We start from the raw sequence: 26484 nt of genomic DNA, 5'->3' as shown, positions 1-26484 counted from the left end.
GTGTAAAACAACTGACGATCGGAAATCCGATATTTAACTGGTCTAGCAAAACCGCCACGAATCTTAACATGTGAACACGATAGCAAAAAACTGTTTCCGAAATTCTCTTTTAATCCTCTGGAAGTTATGTATTATTCAGACGTAACAATTGTGGACGGATTCGCGTCTGGGAAATAGTGATCCAGCAATCGACTGTAGTGTGTGTCACTTCGTCTTGAACGTAGGGTATGACTGAAATTACTCCGTCACTGTCGATTTGTGTGTTCAAATGGTTCTGAGCACTATGAGACTCAACTTCTGAGGTCATAAGTCCCCTATAACTTAGAACTACTTAAACCTAACTAACCTAAGGACATCACACACATCCATGCCCGAGGCAGGATTCGAACCTGCGACCGTAGCGGTCGCGCGGTTCCAGACTGAAGCGCGTAGAACCGCTCGGCCACCCAGGCCGGCTGTGTGTGTTCCTTTAAGTATTTGTGTTCATGGAAATAAAAAGTAAGAGGGTAAGTTTCAGTTCTGTGTACGTTATTTTATGTCGTATGTAATCCTTACCCACACAGCTGATGACTCCCGACATCGAACAGACAAGTATGAGGTATGGGTTTTAAATACGGTGACACGACAGTGGAAGACACTTCTAAACATTTGCACGCGATTAACGGCGAGGCTCAACAAATTCACAGTGAAATCCAGGTTTTGGAGCTGCCCCTTTCTTGCAACGCAAAAAATGGACACTGTGCAAAAACCCGGACATAAAACAGTGCACAGCCCCACTTCGTTTCAGCGTACGCAGACGGCAATGCTAACTACGTACCACCGTATATTTAATATTTCCACTAAGCCAGATGGTGCTGATAAGCCAGATTTGAAAATGTTGACAGTTGCTTTTATTTATTCCACGTTGCGACCGTACCCAGGAGCGATGTAAGTGCCCATCCGTCGGCCCCCGCCATTTGTGCCTGGTCGATCAGAAATTGGGTTTGCGGTCACGGGAATTGTTTTCGCGTGTACAGTTACCCACGATCATGAACAACTTAAATTACCAGTTTAGACTAGCAGGCGATAGCGTTCGTGTCAGACATTATTGTGCACCCGCCATGTCATCATGTGTGCCCTACTTTGCACATGGTTTGGTACGTAGGACAACCGGAACTGAGGGGCACGATTAATTAATTTTAAGAGATCCTCTACAGTTGTTCTAATGATTAATCAACCAAGACCGGTTTTTACAGGTGTATAAAATTATTGTATTTGGTAAGGCATAACGTACAGTCGGGCCAGTCAGTACAAGAGCTCAAAGTCACCCTTTCACTGACTGATCCGACCGCATGTTATGCCTTACCAAATAGAATAATTTTATACATTTGAAGATAGAATTTTAACATCTTGAAACCGGTCGTGGTTTCAATAATCATTAGCACAACTGAAGCGGATCTCTTTAAATTAATTATCTCGAGATGACTGGATGTTTGTGTTGTCCTCGACATTTCATCGTCATTCATGAAAGTGGCGAGATTGGGCTGAGCAAAGGTTGGGAATTTGTACGGGCGCTGGTAACCGCGCAGTAGAGCGACCCACAAACCAAACATCATCATCATCATCTTTAAATTAATTAGTCTTTCCTTGCATTAAAAACTGAATTAAATTTTAGCTGCAACAGATCACCAAACCAAAGGCCAAGACAAGTGCTTTATCAAGGAAAAAAAGGGCGACAAAATCCCTTCAGAATTTAACAGGCGCCAACGAGGTGTGGTAGACACCATAACGATTTCAAACGCCGTCTTGTTGCCTATTGAACAACACAAGACACAAATGCAAGTAGCATCGGGAATGCCCGTCGATTAACAAATGCGCAAGTTGCTAAAAGTGGCCAGTGATTATGCAACATGGAGTCGTCAGCAACAGTTACCGTGACGTCATCGCCAGATGATGCGTCAGCCGGGGGACGCCGAACTCTCCCGATGAGACGACATCGGACTGCGCCGCCATCACGCCCCACCGCCGAGAGTTTCCGTAGAGCTCCGGAGTTTACGCGCCACTGTTCAGAGGCTGAAGTTGCCAAGCCTATAGTTGGTGGTGGTGGTGGTGTTGGTGGTGGTGGTGGTGATGTTTGGTTTGTGGGGCGCTAAACTGCGTGGCGATCAATGCAAGTACACATCCCCAATCTGTACACAGTCCAGTCTAGCCACTTTCATGAATGATGATGGAAGGAGGAGGACAACACAAACACCCAGTCCCTGGTCAGAGTGCCAGCCGGAGTGGCCGAGCGGTTCTAGGCGCTACAGTCTGGAACTGCGCGACTGCTATGGTCGCAGGTTCGAATCCTGCCTCGGGCATGGATGTGTGTGATGTCCTTAGGTTAGTTAGGTTTAAGTAGTTCTAAGTTCTAGGGGACTGATGACCTCAGCAGTTTTAAGTCCCATAGTGCTCAGAGCCATTTGAACCATTTGAACCTGGTCAGAGAAAATCCCAACTCGGCCAGGAATCGAACCAGGGACGCCTATAGTAGGTGCTACCTTCCTTCCCCACTAATCATTAACGACAAGTTTGAGGAACACACGGCTACAGAACACAGATGACAGCAACACAGTAAACAGCATATGAGCACACTCCACCAACAGCACAGTACAGAGAGTAACACAAACACCCATTACAACCCACAGAAGAAATCTCTGACTGATTTATGGATACTAGCACAGCATGGCAGCATCAAGCACAACACTGTGCATCAGGCAGTAGCACATCTGGCCAACATGTTCGCACCATGTCCGCTGAATTTCCCTGAGCGCCTACCAAAACAAAGGTCATATTTGAAGAAATACTCCAAGCTGGGAGTCCATCCATTGGGCAACACCTGGTGTTCACTTTTTCACCTCGTTCACAAGAAAGACAGCTCATGGCTCCTCTGCGATGATTACCGCGCGTTAAACAACACAATACATCCACATAGGTGCTGTATTCCAAGCATCAGGATTTTGCATGTGCATTAGCTGGCTTAAAAGTTTTAAGCATCATAAACTGCTGCAAAACTTACAACAAAATACATTGTTACATCCCGAAGTTGATGGGTATATACACACTTTGGCCTGTTTCAATTTTTATTTACGCCGTTGAGTCTCGAGCACAACGCACAGATGTAGCAACATTTTTTGGATGAAATGTTAAACTGGAGCTTCAGTTTTGCTTCACATACCTTGATGACAGTCTGGTGTTTTTACCAGATGTACAGCTACTTGAATGAAATGTGCAGGTGCAGGAATTGTTTCAGCGACTGCATAACTAGGATGTAGTACGGAATGGAGAGCAGCACGTTGTCGGCGAGAGCTTCCTAGGACAAACTGTTTCAGCAGATGGCATTTGTCTATTACCAAAGAAGTCAGCAGCTGTATGAGCCTTTTGGAAGCAGATAGACAAGCAGTATTATGGCGTTTTCTGAGAACTGTAAACTTTAGTCTTCATCACCTGCCAGCAATGGCAGTTATACAAACACTGCTGACAGATGCACTTGGAGGACACGACACCACCTCAAGTGCGCCCTGGAGACAGAAAAAGCTTTTCGTGATCTTCAGATGAGTAACTATCGCAGTGTTGCTCACTCGCCTAGCACCATCTGCGCCGCTGGCAGTAGTTGAAGAAGATAGTGGAACAGCGGTAGCTGAAGCTTTACACCAACAAATTTGCCAACACTGGCAACTGTTTTACTTTTTTCCCCAATGAGATGCAATCAGTGTAGCAGCAGTGCAGTGGCTATGATAGAGCACTGGTTGCAAGTATAACGGTGTTACGTATTTCTTCTCACAACTTGAAGCTCGCACTGTGACTGACCACAGACTTAAACCCCTGATCTTCTCTTCAGTACTGCTCTGTTTACCTATATTATTAGTATGTTTGTCCGAATTCATGGCATGCTTTGCATATGAGACGTGGTCATTATTTAAGTAATGACAGTTTTGATGATGTAGCCCAAACTGTTCTAACCCTAATCCGTGAAGATGGTGTGTGACTGAAACCAGGTGATATTTCGATGTTAATAAAAAAGCAGCTGATGGTCAAACATGCATTTATACAAATACAGAGGCATGAGATGTACTTTGTTAGACATTGCACACTCAGCCAATACATTAATGCCAGAAATACAACCCCCCAAGAAGATTGCAGTGTTTGTTAGGTCATTATAAAGTAATTTTTCTGCCTGAACACCTTTCGAACACTGTAAAGGGTATTTCAAAAATTGTTATCTCACTGATGATATAAGCATAACTTAACCTTGCCAGACACAGCCCAGATGACAACTGACCAGACCTACAACTCGTTCAGAGTGAACAGCTCAAGTCTTTGTCATAAAAACTTGCATCATGCAACTTCAAACAACCGAAAATGATTTGCTACTACCATTACTCATGCACTAAAGGAAACTGTGTGTAAAATCCTTTGGGCTCCAGCAGGATAAAACATGGAGATGGAGACAACATGCAGAACAGCTAATAAAGTAAGGGGATTCCTTTGTCATGGATGGGACAGTTGATTACATTTTTCAGCAGTTGAAAGCTAATACAATGAAAATTATATACGGAAACTAAATTAAAAATCATATGAATAGTTATTTAACCTTCCCTTATAATCCGAATACCAGAAGTTTACAAAATGAGCTGTTAATCATCTTGTAAATTTTGTCATAGGTGAGGCAGCAAATGGGCATAGCATTCAATGTTGACTAACTGTGTGAATTCTGCAGTTACTTTCTTTTGGAAATATAGAAATTACACGAATAAAACAATTTTCTACACAATGAAATATCAATAAATATTACATCATTAATAGCAGTAATAGAAATTCCTGGTTTGAGTAACGTGTAAAATAAGGGAAAGGCAACCACTCACCTTTATTGGATCGATGTATGGAGCAAAGAAACACGTAACAGATAACAGCATTCACACACAAAACCACATAGTGTCTGTGTGGTTGTGTGTGAATGTGTGTACTGTTGTTGGAAAAAGAGCTAATGCTTGAAAGCTTGTAGATTGCTGTTTTCTGTTATGTGTTTCTGTGCTCCACACATTGATCTGCACTATGTCAGTGGTTGTCTTTACCATATTTTATACATTAAATTACTAATACTCACTCACAAAAACTGCAGTCAAAGATCGTCATGAGTGGGACAGGGAATTGTTGTAGGTGGGATTCATGTGAAGCAGAATTTTTTTTATAAATTAAAATTTGTTTAATTGTATCAGTTTTAGATGAATCAGTAGTTAATGTATTTAGATCTCACTTCCCATTTAAATAATCTTGTAGGAAAGTTTTATTATTACGTGTAAATAAGATAAATTTCGATACATTATTACTTCAAAGTCCTGAGTACCTAGTTACTTAACTTTAAAAAATCCATCACTATAAAAGAACTATGCAATTGACTACTGGCCCACTTTCAGAAATGTTTAGATTTCCTAAAAACTCATAATATTGGGTGTTCCTAACATGTTTGATGTCTGGGTTTGGGAGAATAGCAAGAACTTGTTGAAATTCAGTGTATTATACACCAATCTCGTCAACTTGGAACACCTTTGCCGAGTCCCCTACAGGTCTCATACATACAGTCTGTATTTCTCCATTTTTTTGAGCAGCTCTCTGTACAGTTGCAGTATCTACATCCAAGCAGATACTGCTCAATCCATTGTATGGCCGGTGGTGGACGGTATCCCATATCAGTACTAGTCGTTCCTTTTCTGTTCCACTTGCAAATAAAGCTAGAGAAAAACAATTGACTATGTGCCTCCATATGAACCCTAATTTGTTGTACTTTATCTTCGTGATTCTTATGCGCAATGTATATCTGTGGTAGTAGAATCATGTGGCAGTCAGCTTCAAATGCTGGTTCTGTAAATTTTCTCAGTAGTGTTTCTCTAATGAACGTCACCTTCCCTGCAGGGATTGCCATTTGAGTTACTGAAACATGTCCTTAACACTTGTGTATTGTTCGAACCTACCAGTAACATATCTGAATTGCTTCAATGTCTTCCTGTAATCCAACTTGGTATGGATCCCAAGCACTTGAGCACTGCTCAAGAATAGGTCGCTCTAGCGTCCTATATGTGGTCTCCTTTACAGATGAACCTCACTTTCCTAGAATTCTCCAAATAATCCAAAGTTGAAATCATTACCATAACACATGCTTGTTCCATTTCATATCAGTTTGCAGCATTATACTCAGGTATTAAATGATGTGACTCAGTTGAGCTTACACTACTAATGCTGTATCTGAACATTATAGGTTTGTTTTTCCTATTCATCCACATTAACTTGCATTTTTCTACAGTAGAACTAGCTGCCATTCATCACACCAACTAGAAATTTTGTCTAAGTCATCTTGTATCTTCCTACAGTCTCACAACTTTGACAGCTTACCATACACCAGAGCATCATCAGCAAACAACTGCAGATTGCTGCCCATCCTATCTGCAAAAACATTTATGTATATAGAGAAAAACTGTGGTCTTATCACACTTCCATGGATCACTCCTTATGGTACCCTTGTCTCTATTGAACACCCACCATCAGGGACAACGTACTGGGTTCTGTAACTTAGGAAGTCTTCAAACCACTCACATATCTGTGAACTAATTCCGAATGCTCGTACCTTCCTTAACAGTTGGTGGTGTAGCACTGTGTCAAACGATTTCTGGAAATCTAGAAATATGGACCCTGTCTGTTGCCCTTCATCCATAGTTTGCAGTGGGTCATTCTGCGTCAAATCATGCAGGTCATGTCACCCATCATCTCAAATTTTCACGAAACTTTGCACATTTGCTAATACTTATAACACAAGAACTTGTACAAAATCTTTTTGCACTCAGATTAAAACTTTTTTTTCATATTGAATTTTAAATGTGATATTCTGATAACTGTACTCCGCAACCATGTCAATGCAAAATGGTACTTACCTACATAAACACACATAACTCAGGTGTTTATGAAGCTTTTGATTTGGATTTTTTTTTTCATAAGCTAAGAGAAGTACATACTTAACAGACTTGTAATTATTTAAGCAGTGAAGATACAAAGAACTATACAAAAAATTTAATATGTGTCACTTTCCAATTTCTGGAGAAAGTATGCACACATTGAAAAATGCTTTTATTACATTTCTCCAACCTGGTGGGAATGTAAAATTGGTCTTAAATAATTCCCAAGGCAGTACACATTGTAATAAAATGAAATTATTAATGAGTTTTCTAAGAATGGACACACAAATAAATCTGAAATCACAATACTTTGTGTTATGATGAAAAAAAGTAATTCTAAGAAAGATCATTCATACCTGACATCCACTGCTTTAGATTTTAACAAAACTATTTCTGCTTGTGTTATTTTCTGCGTGGCGATAGTCAGTGCAAAATTTCTCCACATACTTCATGTAGTTTGAGGGGAAAAAATGGAAATTGTTTACAAATGTAAATGGCGCAACTGAAGTTTGTCATTTGGTTTGTATTACTGCAGACAATAATAATAATAATAATAATAATAATAATAATAATAATAATAATAAACCCTATGCCCACCCACAATGGTAACGACACTGCTAGCCAACTGGAAAATGATTTAAATCCAAATAGAGGTGTTTTGCAGGATATGCTTCCTGCAACCACCCTAGAAGGAAAACAAAGACAGAGGATGAGATGGTCAGATGAAGTTAATCGACACCTCATGTTCTGTTATTACCAAGCAACAAACCTAGGAACCAACACAACTGGATACAGATCACAAGTATACACAACATTTATTACCAGATACCCAGAATTAAAATTTTTAACAGAACAACGACTAGCTGATCAGATCCGTGTAATAATAAAAAATAACAGGATACCCCAGTCAGAATTAGGAAACATCAAACAACAAGTACAACAAATACTGGAACAAAATAATGTGCAATCAGAAGAAGAAGAAAATACAGTAATGGACTCAAACATCCCAGAGCAAACAAACAAAGAACAACACGCACCAATTAAACAATCAGAGGAAAACGAAATATTAAGACAGCCACCAGAACAAGCACAAATAGAACACGAAGTGACACAGATGTTAGATATAGAAGAAAAATTTCAGCTAACATATATAGAATACAAAGACACAAATACAGACATTAGACAATTCTTGCAGAGACCACCAAATAACCCACAAGTCGAAACAACAATAAAAACTATCAACACAATCATACACAACAAAATAAATGAAAACACAACTATGGAAGAGTTACAACTACTGGTTTATATAGGAGCACTCACTACACTAAATATACACACTAGGCAGAGATCAGAACCAACCAACACACAGAAGAAACCCACAAAACCAGCATGGCAACACAGGCTACAGATCAAAATAGAAAAACTGAGAAAAGACATCGGACAGCTAACACAATTTATAAGAAATGAAATGACAGAAAAAAAAAAAAAAACGAAAAAGGTTAGGTAAAATCTCACAACAAGAAGTGATAGAGCAATTAGATGAAAATAAGCAGAAATTACAAGCATTGGCCAAACGACTTAGAAGATACAAAAAAAGTGAAAATAGAAGGAAACAAAACCAAACATTCAACACAAACCAAAAGAAATTTTACCAGACAATAGATAACACACACATTAAAATAGACAATCCACCAAACATAACAGACACGGAACACTTCTGGAGCAACATATGGTCAAACCCGGTACAACATAATGGGCATGCACGGTGGATACAGGCAGAAACAGACTCGTACAAGATGATACCACAAATGCCTGAAGTGATAATTTTGCAACATGAAGTCACCCAAGCAATTAATTCTACTCACAATTGGAAAGCCCCTGGAAATGATAAAATAGCAAATTTCTGGCTAAAGAAATTCACCTCGAGACATTGACATCTAACTAAATTATTTAACAGTTACATTGCAGACCCATACACATTCCCTGATACACTTACACATGGAATAACTTATCTGAAACCTAAAGATCAAGCAGACACAGCAAACCCAGCTAAATATCGCCCCATAACATGCCTACCAACAATATACAAAATATTAACTTCAGTCATTACACAGAAATTAATGACACATACAACACAGAACAAAATTATAAATGAAGAACAAAAAGGATGTTGTAAAGGGGCACGAGGATGTAAAGAGCAACTGATAATAGATGCAGAGGTGACATATCAAGCTAAAACTAAACAAAGGTCGCTACACTATGCATACATTGATTACCAAAAAGCTTTTGATAGTGTACCCCACTCATGGTTACTACAAATATTGGAAATATACAAAGTAGATCCTAAATTGATACAGTTCCTAAACATAGTAATGAAAAATTGGAAAACCACACTTAATATCCAAACAAATTCAAATAATATCACATCACATCCAATACAGATTAAGCGTGGAATATACCAAGGAGACTTATTAAGTCCTTTCTGGTTCTGCCTTGCTCTGAACCCACTATCCAACATGCTAAATAATACAAATTATGGATACAATATTACTGGAACATACCCACACAAAATCACACATCTGCTATACATGGATGATCTAAAACTACTGGCAGCAACAAATCAACAACTCAACCAATTACTAAAGATAACAGAAGCATCCAGCAATGATATAAATATGGCTTTTGGAACAGACAAATGTAAGAAAAATAGCATAGTCAAGGGAAAACACAATAACCAAGAAGATTACATATTGGATAATCACAGCGACTGCATAGAAGTGATGGAAAAAGCAGATGCCTGTAAATATCTAGCATACAGACAAAAAATAGGAATAGATAATACAAATATTAAAGAAGAACTAAAAGAAAAATATAGACAAAGACTAACAAAAATACTGAAAACAGAATTGACAGTAAGAAACAAGACAGAAGCTATAAATACTTATGCTATACCAATATTGACCTACTCATTTGGAGTAGTGAAATGGAGTAACACAGACCTAGAACCACTCAATACACTTACACAATCATAATGCCACAAATATAGAATACATCACATACATTCAGCAACTGAAAGATTCACATTAAGCAGAAAGGAAGGAGGAAGGGGATTTATCGACATAAAAAACCTACATTATGGACAGGTAGACAATTTAAGAAAATTCTTTCTAGAACGAGCAGAAACTAGCAAAATACACAAAGCAATCACTCATATAAATACATCGGCTACACCACTGCAATTTCATAACCACTTCTACAACCCTCTAGATCACATAACATCAACAGATACGAAGAAAGTAAATTGGAAAAAGAAAACACTACATGGCAAGCACCTGCCACACATCGATCAAGACGCATCCAACACATGGCTAAGAAAAGGCAATATATACAGTGAGACGAAAGGATTCATGATTGCAATACAGGATCAAACAATAAACACCAAATATTACAGCAAGCGTATTATTAGAGATCCCAATACCACAACAGATAAATGCAGACTTTGCAAACAACAAATAGAAACAGTAGATCACGTTACAAGCGGATGTACAATACTAGCAAATACAGAATACCCCAGAAGACATGACAATGTAGCAAAAATAATACATCAACAGCTTGCCTTACAACATAAACTTATAAAACAACACATTTCCACATACAAGTATGCACCACAAAATGTACTGGAGAACGATGAATACAAATTATACTGGAACAGAACCATTATAACAGATAAAACAACACCACATAACAAAACTGACATCATACTCACCAATAAAAAGAAGAAACTAACACAACTAATCGAAATATCCATACCCAATACAACAAATATACAAAAGAAAACAGGAGAAAAAAATTGAAAAATACATCCAACTGGCTGAGGAAGTCAAGGACATGTGGCATCAGGATAAAGTTGACATTATACCAATTATACTATCAACTACAGGAGTCATACCACACAATATCCACCAGTACATGAATACAATACAGCTACATCCAAACTTATATATTCAACTACAGAAATCCGTAATTATTGATACATGTTCAATTACCCGAAAGTTCCTAAATGCAATATAACATATACTGTACAGTTAAAAGGAAGTCACGCTTGATCGAGGTCTGCGTCACTTTCCATTTTTGACCGGACATAACGCCTGAGAAAAGAAAGAAATAATAATAGAATGTATCTTATTTTCAGCACATCAGTCCTATTTTTCCAGATGTCACAGAAGGGACTTACTTTTCTGGAAAAAAATTAAGAACTATTCTTGACTTATGGGAATCTATAGAAAATCAGCTTAAGCTGTTGTGGTCCAAACAATGATTTTTATGCAGCATGTCCCAGCTATCTTGTCCACCCAAAATATCTCTGGAACAATAACAGCTATTGGAAAACGACTTTCACCGGTATCAATGTAGGGCTGGCGCCCATGAATGTACATATTTGGAAACATTCTAAAGAAAAAGCATATGTGTTTTTTAACACAAACTTATGTTTTTTTAAAATGGACCTCCTAAATTTTTTCTTCAGGAATCCATAGCATGACAAAGTACATACACAATGGCGTTGATTGCATCGCAATATTCCCATTACATCCCAAGATATTGAGACGCGAAGTTGACGCTTGGACCACCCGACATGCGCTGTTAGCGCATGTCCTGACGCTCAGGCGTGAACCCCATGCCGCCCGTAATTGCGATGTGAAGGAAGAAAATATCAAACTGATAGACAAATAGGAAATTGATGTATATTTGCTGCAGCAGGCAAGAAACTAGAATCTACCCGGATTTCCTGATTTCTGAAAAGCATTTGAGTCTGTACCACATCTAGGCTTATTGTCCAAAGTACTATCATATGGATTAAGGATTTTTTGGAAGGGAGGATGCAGTGTTTTTATATTCAATGGAGAATCATTTTCAGATGAAGAAGTAACTTTGGGTGTGCCCAAGGGAACTGCATTGGGACCCTTACTGTTCGCATTGTATATTAATGACTTTGTGGACAATATTAATAGCAACTTCAGACTTTCTACAGATGGTGCAATTATCTATAATGGAGTGCTATATGAAAGAAGCTGTATAAATATCCAGTTATATCTTGATAAGATTTCGAAGTGGTGCAGAGATTAGCTACTTGCTTTCAGCATTCAGAAATGTAAAATTGTGCACTTCACAAAGTGAGAAAAACGTATCCTAAGACTATAGTATCAGTGAGCAACAGTTGAAATTTGCCAACTAATACAAATATCTGGGTGTAGCACTTTGTAGGGATATGAAAAATGGAATGATCACATAGGCTCAGCCATGGTAGACTTCAGTTTATTTGTTGAATACTAGGGAAATGCAATCAGTCTACAAAGGATGTTGCTTACAAATCACTCATGTGACCTGTACTTGAATATTGCTCAAGTGTATGGGACTCAAACCAAATAGAACTAGCAGAGGTGTTGAATGTATACAGAGAAGGGCAGCATGAATGGTCACATGTTTATTTGACCTGAGGGAAAGTGTAACAGAGATGAAGAAACTGAACTAGCAGAGTCTTGGAAGGTGGGCACAAACTGCCCTGAGAAATTCTACAAACGAAGTTTCAAGAACTGGCTTTAAATGATGACTCTAGCAATAAACTAGAACCCTCTACACTTTGGTCACAAAGGGATCATGAGGAAAAGATCAGATTAATTACAGCACACACAGAGGCATTTAAGCAATCATTCCTCCCGCACTCTAAACATGAATTATATGGAAGAAACCCCAATAACTGATACAGTGCACATACAGTGGTTGGTGAAGCATAGATATAGATGTAGATATGGATGACTTGTCACCATAATGTGTGTTTACTTATATACAGTGCTAGAATTTATAAGGATGCAAATTCCACTAAGTCTGAGCTAAGAAGGGTAGAATGCAAAAATTGAGTATTTTATGAAACTGTTCAAAAAGAACTGGACTGGAGGGATGTTTATAGTAGGAAGGCATGAACAAAAACTGCTACATATCTATGAATCATGTTTTTCTTCAAAAGTATTTCAGATTAGACTGAAGCCTGGTGTGTGTGTGTGTGTATTTGCTATAATAGTTGCTTGTCATTTGTGGGCTTAAGTTATTATCCAGTGAATTGTTTCTTCTAATCTCATCTTCCATTCTTTCTCATGAAGTGTCCTGGGTAATTTTTGCTTGTAATTTTTTTCAGCCATTCACAACTTCTTTGAGGACAAACCGTATCGCATTAAGCTTTCTGTTGGGGAGACTGTTAATATTTTGGAAGAAAATGGGGAGTGGTATTTTGGATACACAACCAAGAACCGTGCACTGCGCGGAATATTTCCTAAAAACTATATCCATATTAAGGATACGGCCAGCACAAAATTGGGGTGAGTCTATCATATATTTAACTGTCAAAATCATAATCATTTGATTTTATTAATTAGTAATAAAATATGCACTTGTACATCAAAATTTTTGATTCTGTGGAGATAAGTGTTTTATTATGACATTTAATTAAAAGTTGAGTACTCATAAATGAACAAAGTGATTTTAGCATATGTCACTATAACGTCTTACAATATGATATGTTCTTGACTATCTCTGTCTAGTACGAGTAAACCAAGTTGCTCAATAAGCGACTTAAATCACATTTCCGTTTAAGTATAGACAGGGGTAATCGTAATAACCCTTCTGTGTGAACTATATTTTTGACTTTTAAACATAGCTCTCTCAGTTTACAGAGCTCTAATTGTTAATAGTTGAAAGTTTCACTCAGTGCTTAGCTCTCTGCATAACAAAAATCTGCCTGCATAGCCAAGCACATTAATGCACCACTTTCAAGACATGGTGTTGCGAGCCCGACCTGAATCGAATATGCTTAACGGTTTAATGCTGAGGTGGCCATCCCCAATGTGGTTTTTAGGCAGTTTTTCATATCCCACTAAGTGAATGTTGGGCTGGTACCCATGTCCTGCATCAGATACATGTTACACAAACATTTAGAAAATATCCTCACATTTGCACATCAGTTCTGTTCTAGGTGCAGATAGACGGGAGATGCAGATAGATGGGGTACACTTTTTCTGTCATAGGGGTGAATAGGAGACTGATTATCTAAGATGTCTGGTCTCCTTAAACACACAATTGACAACAGCTGCAGGAGCAGCTTAACAAAAAAAATATTTCTATATTTTATGTTGCTAGTGGATTTCTGATCTCTCTTTGTCTTCCTCAACATCATTCATCTTTTGCCTGCTTTTGAATTGTTGCATGATGCTGCAACTCATTAGTTCTTAATACAATGTAGCGGTATTGTCTCATTTGCAAATACACTTGTCCTCAGAGTATCACAGACACTTGAACATATTATGACAGTACTTTTTGCTCAAAGTTCTACCATTTCTCAGCTTCAGTTACAAATGTTATATCGTAATATTTCTCTGTATTCACAGAACGGCAATACAGTGTGAGGAACAGCCCGTTTTCTAGCACCCTCAGTTATGTGTCAGATGATTTATCTAAGATCATTTTTTATTTATGTAGTCTGTCACCTTTCATAATCCACTTATGGCAACTGATGAGCCAAAATGAAGTGTGAATGATAGTGATTCAGTAATTCTTTGCATCACAGATTTATTGGCTGGGCATGTAGACATATTTCATACATTTTTCATTATAAAAGCCCAAAACAGGTTATTTATTGCAGATTTTTTTGTGGAAAATCAAAGAGGGTTTCATTCTATTCCTTAGAAGACACATTTACTTGTACAGTCATATGTCATGTTTCCAGCAAATCATTAAATGTGATGAGAGCCTATCAGTAGTAATGTTTAATTAGTCCAGTTTTTGGTATGTTCCATGGATCTTATTCATGACAACCCATTAAGATGTATAATATGCCAGTAAGCTTACAAATAAAGTGCATTTTCTCTCTGAAAACATGGGTACATGCTGGCTATTTACATAACTTGATATATTTAGTATCAGTCTTCTACAAAATTTGATAAATTGCATTAACTGACTATTCTCTTGGTTCTTAGTTGAATAGTTTATACATTATGAATGGAAAAACAGATGCCTCTTGTGTAATATTCTACACTATTGTAAAATATTACACCAATTTTGTGTGCTTTTCATTCATAAGTTTGATACATTTTATCTAGACATGTAGAGATATTATTTACTCAGAAATCCACATATGGAGAAGAAAGAGATGCCACGTAGAAATTATTGTAAATTTTTTTTAAACTTTCATTATATACCACCAGCTTTAAATCACAAGGGAAGAGATCAAGTATTTTTTATAGCTGTGTACTTTTCTCTGTGAAAGTAAGATTAAGTTGCAGCTGATAGAGAATGTTTATGTTCTTAGCGTTATATTAATGGATGGTGGTATTATATTGGATTTGTGCTTGATTCTTCACAATAAACGTTTGTGACAGAGTAAATCTATTGTGAGGCTATTGTTAGTTTGCCTAATTTTGTAAGCAGTTGCTAACAAGAAGTTAGAGGATGAACACCAGATGTTATCCTTACAACATGTTTATGTGCAATAAATAATTTGTGAATATGTTTAGAATTGCATGAGAAAAATATTCCGTATGTCATAAGTGAATGAATGTCTGCAAAGTAAACCAATTTACAAATACTTTCTTCACAAAAGTCAGCACTTACTTATAGAACAAATGTCAGTGAAATGTAGACCATATGTTCAGTGGAGAGGTCCATGTGGAAACCCAATTGTGGCTGACCAAGAATTGTATATTAGTGAGTATGAAACAGGTCTGTAGTGATTAATACCTGTCCTGCTACTTTCCATAAACAAGTGTCTAACAATGGTATATTCTATTCTTTCAGGAGATATGGTTTGTGAAAAATATTCTTAAAATATTGATTACAGTACCTATATCACAACAACAAGCTTTTAATATTTTGTTGAAAATGTTATCAACCCCATAAGAATAATTTGCTTCTAAGAAAGTAAATTATTTTCCTTATAACCTTGAAGTAAGTTACAGTGGCCTTGAATTGACTGACTGGTTGTGGTACTGATTGTTGCATAAACTGTAATGTTTTCTCTTGAAGATACATACTTGGTGTCAAGGAACACCTAGTCATTGTCTTTGGTTACTAGATTGGGTTTTTCCCAGATAGATTTTGGTATTTTGCTTATAACTATGATGCGTATTGTTTTGATTTTATTTTTAGAGTTTTTAATCTTTGCCATGACATGCAAGCTTTTTGATTTTCTATAACTCTTATCAGTAGAGAATAATATGAAAGCGGTTGAACAGCTTTACTTATCCAAACCATTCGTATAGTTTCTCTATCTTGATACATGATACTGCAAGGTCTTTTATTTTCCAAGGCTTCTTTGACAAACTACTGGTATTGTATTTAACAGTTTTCATTGGAAAATAACCGTTAAATATAAAGATAATGTACTTACAAATACATAAATTTAGAGTTTGCATCCATTGCATAACTTAATCATAGCTAACACTTGGTTCAAGAATCATAAAAGAAGGTTGTATACCTGGAAGAATCCTGGAGATACTAAAAGGTATCAGATAGATTATATAATGGTAAGACAGAGATTTAGGAACCAGGTTTTAAATTGTAAGACATTTCCAGGGGCAGATGTGGATTCTGACCACAATCTATTGGTTATGAACTGCAGATTGAAACTGAAGAAACTGCAAAAAGGTGGGAATTTAAGGAGATGGGACCTGGATAAACTGAAAGAACCAGAGGTTGTACAGAGTTTCAGGGAGAGCATAAGGGAACAATTGACAGGAATGGGGGAAAGAAATACAGTAGAAGAAGAATGGGTAGCTCTGAGGGATGAAGTAGTGAAGGCAGCAGAGGATCAAGTAGGTAAAAAGACGAGGGCTAATAGAAATCCTTGGATAACAGGAGAAATATTGAATTTAATTGATGAAAGGAGAAAATATAAAAATGCAGTAAATGAAGCAGGCAAAAAGGAATACAAACGTCTCAAAAATGAGATCGACAGGAAGTGCAAAATGGCTAAGCAGGGATGGCTAGAGAACAAATGTATGGATGTAGAGGCTTGTCTCACTAAGGGTAAGATAGATACTGCCTACAGGAAAATTAAAGAGACCTTTGGAGAGAAGAGAACCACTTGTATGAATATCAAGAGCTCAGATGGCAACCCAGTTCTAAGCAAAGAAGGGAAGGCAGAAAGGTGGAAGGAGTATATGGAGGGTTTATACAAGGGCAATGTACTTGAGGACAATATTATGGAAATGGAAGAGGATGTAGATGAAAATGAAATGGGAGATAAGATACTGCGTGAAGAGTTTGACAGAGCACTGAAAGACCTGAGTCGAAACAAGGCCCCGGGAGTAGACAACATTCCATTAGAACTACTGATGGCCTAGGGAGAGCCAGTCATGACAAAACTCTACTATCTGGTGAGCAAGATGTATGAGACAGACGAAATACCCACAGACTTCAAGAAGAATATAATAATTCCAATCCCAAAGAAAGCAGGTGTTGACAGATGTGAAAATTACCGAACTATCAGTTTAATAAGTCACAGCTGCAAAATACTAACGCGAATTATTTACAGACGAATGGAAAAACTGGTAGAAGCGGACCTCGGGAAAGATCAGTTTGGATTCCGTAGAAACACTGGAACACGTGAGGCAATACTAACCTTACGACTTATCTTAGAAGAAAGATTAAGAAAAGGCAAACCTACGTTTCTAGCATTTGTAGACTTAGAGAAAGCTTTTGACAACGTTAACTGGAATACTCTCTTTCAAATTCTGAAGGTGGCAGGGGTAAAATACAAGGACCGAAAGGCTATTTACAATTTGTACAGAAACCAGATGGCAGTTATAAGAGTCGAGGGGCATGAAAGGGAAGCAGTGGTTGGGAAAGGAGTGAGACAGGGTTGTAGCCTCTCCCCGATGTTATTCAATCTGTATATTGAGCAAGCAGTAAAGGAAACAAAAGAAAAATTCGGAGTAGGTATTAAAATTCATGGTGAAGAAATAAAAACTTTGAGGTTCGCCGATGACATTGTAATTCTGTCAGAGACAGCAAAGGACTTGGAAGAGCAGTTGAACGGAATGGACAGTGTCTTGAAAGGAGGATATAAGATGAACATCAACAAAAGCAAAACGAGGATAATGGAATGAAGTTGAATTAAGTCGGGTGATGCTGAAGGAATTAGATTAGGAAATGAGACACTTAAAGTAGTAAAGGAATTTTGCTATTTGGGGAGCAAAATAACTGATGATGGTCGAAGCAGAGAGGATATAAAATGCAGACTCACTATGGCAGGGAAAGCATTTCTGAAGAAGAGAAATTTGTTAACATTGAGTATAATTTAAGTCTCATGAAGTCCTTTTCAAAGTATTTGTATGAAGTGTAGCCGTGTAAGGAAGTGAAACGTGGACGATAAATAGTTTAGACAAGAAGAGAATAGAAGCTTTCGAAATGTGGTTCTACAGAAGAATGCTGAAGATTAGATGGGTAGATCACGTAACTAATGAGGAGGTACTGAATATAATTGGGGAGAAGAGGAATTTGTGGCACAACTTGACTAGAAGAAAAGGGATTGGTTGGTAGGATGTGTTCTGAGGCATCAAGGGATCACCAATTTAGTACTGGAGGGCAGGGTGGAGGGTAAAAGTCGTAGAGGGAGACCAAGAGATGAATACACTAAGCAAATTCAGAAGGATGTAGCTTGCAGTAGTTACTTGGAGATGAAGAGGCTTGCACAGGATAGAGTAGCATGGACAGCTGCATCAAACTAGTATCTGGCCTGAAGACCACAACAATGGTATTAAAGACTTGAATAACAGTTTTCATCAGCTGAAAACTGCTTCAGCTGTCAAAAATGTTTGTCCTCCCCTTCCCAAATGAGATTTTGGTAACAAGGAGGAATTACAAAAATAAGATGTGTGCATTTATGTTAATCTTATTGCTAAGTGCTTACGTAAAATGTTAATTTTATGTGTAATACTGGATCACATTCAAAATGATTTACATTTGTCAGATTACATATTAAACAGCGTGTCTGTATGTAGCTGCCTGGGTGAGCCAGTCCACCATTGGGGGTAGGGTAGGGAATAGCATGCCACTTACTGTAGGACAATTCGTAATAAAGAGTTTCTGTATTAAAACCACAGAACTCTGTTAATGGATACAATTTTTGCCAGGCTTAATAAATTGTTCTAAATAATTAGTTGCAAGGTTGTTTGTTAGTATTTTGCATTGTCTGAGTTGAGTTGAGTAATTGACTGTAATACAATTTTTAACAGGACTACTGATGGTGAAGTATTTAACCAACCCCAGGTAGTCAATGAAATAACCTCTGTTCTTCGTGAATGGGGGCAAATATGGAAGAACTTATACAGGGTAATGTATTAATTTATTATTTTGTTATCTTATGTTTTTCTTCTACTGGTTGTCAATATATGAAGGAAATGAGTATTTCTTTATGGCAAGAGTAGGCAAAACATTTAGAAAATTTACTTTTTGTAGGATGTTTTCCGATTGATGTACAACTACTGAAATGTGTTTTTACTTACGCCAATCACCTCTTACTTTGCTCTCAATTACCCATGCTAGAGAGTTTATTTGTCAATCAACATTCATTACATATACTGAAAGTACAAGTGACCAGACTGCATAATGGGATCCTCTGCAATGCATACTTAACAAGGTCCACCAAAATGACATGTGTTTAAACGTAAGATAGGTAATGGGTGGATCAGATTATTATTACGGGGGTTGTCCATGAAGTAAGATCTCCAATGATCTCCCATCGGGACGTAGCGAGCTAGCTTAAATCTGACAACAGCGCCATGTTCCTTGCTTCCCCACACCACTATTCTTGCCAGTCCCCACCTGTCTGTGATGCTCGTTCTTGGCGTAGCAGTCGGTAATGATGGAAGGGAAAATAGATGCTCCAGCCAAATGTGAATTGCATTCTGTGATTAGAGTTCCGTGGTTTAAGGGGTCAGCCCCTATCGAAATCCATCGCCAGTTGACCGATGTGTGTGGAGAAAAGTGTATGGATGTTAAAAATGTGTGTAAATTGTGTAGGAAGTTCACAGATGGCCATACAAATGTGCACAACGAGGCTGGCCGCGGCAACCATCAGTTTCAGATGAGATAGTGACGAAAGTTGAAGATGTTTTGCTTCTGGATTGGCATGTGACTATGTGAGAGATTGCTGAACTAATAGGGGATGTCTGTAAGACTACAATGGACAAGATTTCGATGGACATTTTGAAGTATCACAGTGTGTAGGCGAGATAAGTGCTGTGGATGCTCAGTAATGAACACAAAAAGAAGCACTTTGAAAGTGCCTGCAAATTTCCCCGCCGTTGCTGGGAAGAGGGGTGAGGAATTTCTGGGTTCAGTTGTAACCGGGGAGGAGATTTCAGACCACTACTTCACACCAGAGACTAAGGGACAATCGAAACAGTGGCGGCATTTTAGTTCTCCAAATTTCAAGAAATTCAAGCAAATGCCGCCAGCAGGGAAGGTGATGACGCCAGTATTCTGTGATAGGAAAGGCGCTCTGCTGGTCGACTGCCTGGAAAGAGGTACAACAACCAGTGTGATAAGGCACCACGAAACATCAGTGGAGCTCTGCCAGGCTATACAGAACAAAAGGAGGAGTCGGCTGACAAAGGGAGTTCGTTTGTACCGTGACGAGGCCCACCCTCATGTCGCCAGCACCATGACAGATCTCATCACCAAATTTGGGTGGGAAATCATTGACTATCCTTCATACATCCCTGATTTGGCTCCCGGTGGCTACTATTTGTTCCCCAGCTTGAGACAACACTTGGGAGGGGGGAATTAAATTCTCAAGTGGTGAAGGGCTGAAGGCCCCTTCCTGCACGAGTCGACAGGAGAGTGGTGTGACACAGATATGAAAAAGCTTTCTGAGCGTCTCCAAAAAATGCTTCAGTTGTGATGGGGACTATGTTGAAAAATAACTAAAGGTCCAAGCTTTCGGAATAGGTAATTGATTTTGCAACAAAATGATGTTTACTACCTGAAAAAGCATTGGAGATCTTAATTTATGGACAATGCTCATGCAACCCACCAAGTAGCTGAGGCATCAGTGTTCCACTCTCTATAAGACAGTCTGCTCCAATGTCAAACAAACAGTTTTACTCTGCAAACAGCGTAAGATTTAATGCTTGGAACATGCATGATGGAGAAGAGGTATTCAAATCTCCGTTCATCTGTTCTGTGTGTGGATTTTTTTTTTTTCCTCTCTCTCTCTCTCCCTAAATCACTTCTGGGAATTGTCAGTGAAGCCAGGATCAATTTTTTGTCTTAGTATTGTCCAGTCTAAGCCAGTGCTCCACCCACAGTGACATGATGTTATACTTTTAACGTTTCTCCTTCCTTGTTAATTATGGAACATGAGAGCAATGCTGCTTTGATTCAAGAGCAGATTATCTGTTGTGCGAATCTTTCCTAATTTTGGCAGATGAAGATCATGTATTTCAATTAGTCAGTAGTAATGATTATAATATGATAGTAGAAGTTTTACATAAGTTACTTTAAAAGAAAGTTAAGAATGCATAATTCTGTATTGATAAAATTCAATAAAAATGAGAACAAAGTTGTTACATTACGGTTCACAGTACCTTAAACTTAGTCATATGTCACAATAGCAAAATTTAATGAATGTGTAACTAATATTTCCAGACACACAGCAAAAACTTCAAAGCTGTGGAACATCAGATACTTGAGCTTTTGCAGTACCGCAGCAAGATTTTGTCAGGAACTCTGCCTGTTGATGAACTTAAAGAACTTAAACAGCAAGTTACTTCCAAAATAGATATGGGGAACAAGTAAGAACTTTATTCTTTTATTTTTAATTGTTAATGCCTCCTAACTTAAAGTTGAAATTCCCTTTGTGACTATTCCCAAAATTTTTCAGTCACAGTGTAAATAATTACAGAATGGTTTATTTATTTTGAGGCGTCAAAAATAAGTCAAATAAAATTAAATCACTAATTTTTTACTTTCATTAAACATGTCTCTCTGTGCAGAATGCTGGATTTAGATATGGTTGTGCGGGATAAGAATGGTAACATTTTGAGTCCAGACATAACATCTACCATTCAGTTATACAGGCAACATGAGATGGCTACAGAACGTATTAAGAAAGCAGTAAGTATTCTGATGAGTGATAAATATGTTTGTATTTACATTTAAGAAGTATTGGAAAGATATTAATCATAACAAAGATTATGATGCACTAAAAATATATATTCTACAAGCTTTATTACAGAGGTTGGACAGTTTAACACAGAGTAGGAAATAAGTAAAGAATAAGATTGTCACTACTTGTGATGCTACACAGAATCTGATGTATTGATTAGTAGACTTAAATAGCCCAAGTAAAAAAAATAAATTAAAATTGACTTTATGCCACTTTATAGACCTTCATAAGTAAGACAGGTATTGCAGTTAGCCTCTAGCACTTTCATTGTTTTTAGGAGAAAGCCACATAGGAGCACATAACAGAGACTTCTAAATGGGTGTAAGACCACGTAGGATTTGTAAATAGCTTTGCAAGCTTATCTGTTTCTTTAGACAATGAATGACATGTAATGACGAAGTCTTCCAAAAAAGTAACAAGGTGCAATAACAAACATGTTAGACACCAGTTTTATTGTATACTGCAGGAAACTTAATCATGAAGGAAAGGTAAAAAAATTAAATTGCTAACCATGGAAATGAAGTTTGCAAAAAGTTCAACAGATGTAATAAAAATGGGAAAACTGGAAAATCAGTGTTGGGAGGACAACATAGGAGGAATCACTACAAGAGAGGGTTGATGGAAAAAAATATTAAAATCGTAAGGATGTGTAGAGAATGGTTGAGATGTGGGTGCCTAGGGTCAAATGTCTAAAAGGAGTGGAAGAAAGAAAAAATGCAGAATAGAGGAGAAGGATAGTAGTGACAGAGGTACCACCACCACCACCACCACCACAACCACCACTACTCAAAATACAACCCACGAAGGTGGACCCCCAGATGTCTTTGAGAAAATGAAGCTTAGAATGAAGCACAAGCTTATTCTTAATGTGTTAGGGATAGAATAACGTAAGATTATGAATATAATACAGGGAAACATTCCACATGTATTGCCGCCGCTCATACCTCACCTGTCTTTCAACAACATCTGTGCCTCTGTACTTCCGCCTCGACTGATGTCTCTGCCCAAACTCTTTGCCTTTACAAATGTCTGCTTGTGTCTGTGTATGTGCGGGTGGATATTTGTGTGTGTGTGTGTGTGTGTGTGTGTGTGTGTGTGTGTGTGTGTGTGTGTGTGCTTGTGGCTGTATGTGTGGATGGATATGTGCGTGTGTGCGAGTGTATACCTGTTCTTTTTTCCCCTTAAGGTAAGTCTTTCCGCTCCCGGGATTGGAATGACTCCTTACCCTCTCCCTTAAAACCCACTTCCTTTCGTCATTCCCTCTCCTTCCCTCTTTCATGATGAAGCAATCATTGGTTGTGAAAGCTAGAATTTCGTATGTATGTTTGTGTTTGTTTGTGTGTCTATCGACCTGCCAGCACTTTCGTTTGCTAAGTCACATCATATATATATATAAAAACAAAGATGAGGTGACTTACCGAACGAAAGCGCTGGCAGGTCGATAGACATACAAACAAACACAAACATACACACAAAATTCAAGCTTTCGCAACAAACTGTTGCCTCATCAGGAAAGAGGGAAGGAGAGGGGAAGACGAAAGGAAGTGGGTTTTAAGGGAGAGGGTAAGGAGTCATTCCAATCCCGGGAGCGGAAAGACTTACCTTTGGGGGGAAAAAAGGACAGGTATACACTCGCACACACGCACATATCCATCCACACATACAGCCACAAGCAGACATATTTAAAGACAAAGAGTTTGGGCAGAGATGTCAGTCGAGGCAGAAGTGTAGAGGCAAAGAAGTTGTTGAAAGACAGGTGAGGTATGAGTGGCGGCAACTGGAAATTAGCGGAGATTGAGGCCTGGCGGATGATGAGAAGAGAGGATATACTGAAGGGCAAGTTCCCATCTCCGGAGTTCGGATAGGTTGGTGTTAGTGGGAAGTATCCAGATAACCCGGACGGTGTAACACTGTGCCAAGATGTGCTGGCCGTGCACCAAGGCATGTTTAGACACAGGGTGATCCTCATTTCCAACAAACACTGTCTGCCTGTGTCCATTCATGCAAATGGACAGTTTGTTGCTGGTCATTCCCACATAGAATGCGTCACAGTGTAGGCAGGTCAGTTGGTAAATCACATGGGTGCTTTCACACGTGGCTCTGCCTTTGATCGTGTACACCTTCCGGGTTACAGGACTGGAGTAGGTGGTGGTGGGAGGGTGCATGGGACAGGTTTTACACCGGGGGCGGTTACAAGGGTAGGAGCCAGAGGGTAGGGTAGGTGGTTTGGGGATTTCATAGGGATGAACTAACAGGTTACGAAGGTTAGGTGGACGGCGGAAAGACACTCTTGGTGGAGTGGGGAGGATTTCATGAAGGATGGATCTCATTTCAGGGTAGGATTTGAGGAAGTCGTATCCCTGCTGGAGAGCCACATTCAGAGTCTGGCCCAGTCCCGGAAAGTATCCTGTCACAAGTGGGGCACTTTTGTGGTTCTTCTGTGGGAGGTTCTGGGTTTGAGGGGATGAGGAAGTGGCTCTGGTTATTTGCTTCTGTACCAGGTCGGGAGGGTAGTTGCGGGATGCGAAAGCTGTTGTCAGGTTGTTGGTGTAATGGTTCAGGGATTCCGGACTGGAGCAGATTCGTTTGCCACGAAGACCTAGGCTGTAGGGAAGGGACCATTTGATGTGGAATGGGTGGCAGCTGTCGTAATGGAGGTAATGTTGCTTGTTGGTGGGTTTGATGTGGACAGACGTGTGAAGCTGGTCATTGGACAGATGGAGGTCAACGTCAAGGAAAGTGGCGTGGGATTTGGAGTAGGACCACATGAATCTGATGGAACCAAAGGCTGAGGGACTGCGTCAGCTTTCAGACAACACCACATACAAAGTTTGCCAAGGTAATCCCATTCCTGATGTCCAGGCGGAGCTTCAAGGAATCCTCAGAACCTTAGGCCCTCTGCAAAACCTTTCACCTGACTCCATCAACCTCCTGACCTCCACCTTTTGATTAACCTGCTCCTCCTCAGTCTAACAAGCTGCCCTCTTTGATGTTGACCTCCGCCTCAAAGACGGCTACATCAGCACCTTCGACCATATGAAACTCACCAACCACCACCAATACCTCCACTTCAACAGTTGCCACTCATTCCCTACCATATAACCTAGCCACCCATGGCTGTTGCATCTGTAGCGAAGAGTTATCCCTCCCAAAATATACCAAGGGTGTCACTGAGGCGTTCCAGACCGTAATTACACTCCCAACCTCATGCAAAAACAGATCTCTTAGACCTTATGCTCGCACAAGCAGCACTTTACCCTCCCCCACCCCTACCATGCTATCCCTCCCCTTCCCAGCCTCCTCCTTACCTCCACTATCCAGATTGCTCCTCCCATCAGATGCAGTTGTTCGCAGTCTGACCTTGGTGGACAGAGATAACAGCCAGGTGTCTGAGAGTTGCATTTGCATAATTGTGTGTGTGTGTGTGTGTGTGTGTGTGTGTGTGTGTGTGTGTGTGTGTATGTTACATTTGAGGTGGTTTAAACCTTTCAACAACAGATTTATACATTGTGAGAGAAAGTTTACAGTTACAATTTATTGCCGTGTCCTAATTTACTCAAAAAAGTTTATAGATGTAATTATGAACTGCAAACTTCCAACTTTCTCCAGAGCAAAGTTGATTTTTGACATACACCACTTGACAGTCAACCTGCCCATATGATAAGAGGCATTGTACACTTTTGAGTTGTTGTTATGGGTGACTATTTTTTGTAACTGTAGTTGGAAACCAAATATAGGAATTTTATGAAAAGGAAATCTTAGGTGTGATCAGAAAAAATAGTTAAGTATCCACGATGGCATAACTTGAATAAAAGGGCACTCCAAAAGAAATGAGCTGGAGGCTGTAAAATGAAAACCGCTGAAGGGATTGTAATGCCATTGCCTAAGGAAGAAGGTGTGGGCTCTATAAAAGTGCTGAGTCCCCAGACTGGCTGCTAGGGGACATGAGAGCATACACATGTGGTGACAGAGCAAGCACATGCACACGCTGGCCATCTACTGCACTCATTAGTGTTGAAAACAGAGAATTCGAAGTTTTGAATCAAAAGAGCAAAGTGGTATAGTGCATTTCCAGAGAGCGGAAAGAGTGTGGGGAATGGAAATTCATTGAAGATTGGCACAAGTGTATGGAGAGGAATGCATTTTAATTGCAATTCCAATGCTCAAGCCTACCCTTGGGCAAGGCTGCTTCATTAGTGGGGCCATCCACATGCTGGTCACTGGTATCGGTAAAGCAGTGTGATGTCCCAGATCACACATTGTCAGCCAGTGACATCTGTCCTTTCTTCAATCACTTTCTTT

General features: G+C 39.0%; 1 protein-coding gene across 1 annotated transcript in view; it reads left to right on the top strand.

Moving 5' to 3' along the window:
• The window catches only part of LOC124605633 (dedicator of cytokinesis protein 1), a 460559-nt gene that overhangs the window by 43859 nt on the left and 390216 nt on the right, over positions 1-26484 (top strand). The window contains exons 2-5 of the mRNA XM_047137451.1: positions 13156-13336; positions 19247-19343; positions 21663-21808; positions 22010-22130. Coding sequence (XP_046993407.1) covers positions 13156-13336; positions 19247-19343; positions 21663-21808; positions 22010-22130 — 545 coding nt within the window. The remainder of the gene's footprint in view (positions 1-13155; positions 13337-19246; positions 19344-21662; positions 21809-22009; positions 22131-26484) is intronic.

Source organism: Schistocerca americana, chromosome 3 (genome assembly GCF_021461395.2).
Source record: "Schistocerca americana isolate TAMUIC-IGC-003095 chromosome 3, iqSchAmer2.1, whole genome shotgun sequence".
NCBI classification, from domain to species: Eukaryota; Metazoa; Arthropoda; class Insecta; order Orthoptera; family Acrididae; genus Schistocerca; species Schistocerca americana.
Note: the sequence above shows the minus strand (reverse complement) of the source record. Positions and strands in the feature narration are given on the sequence as shown.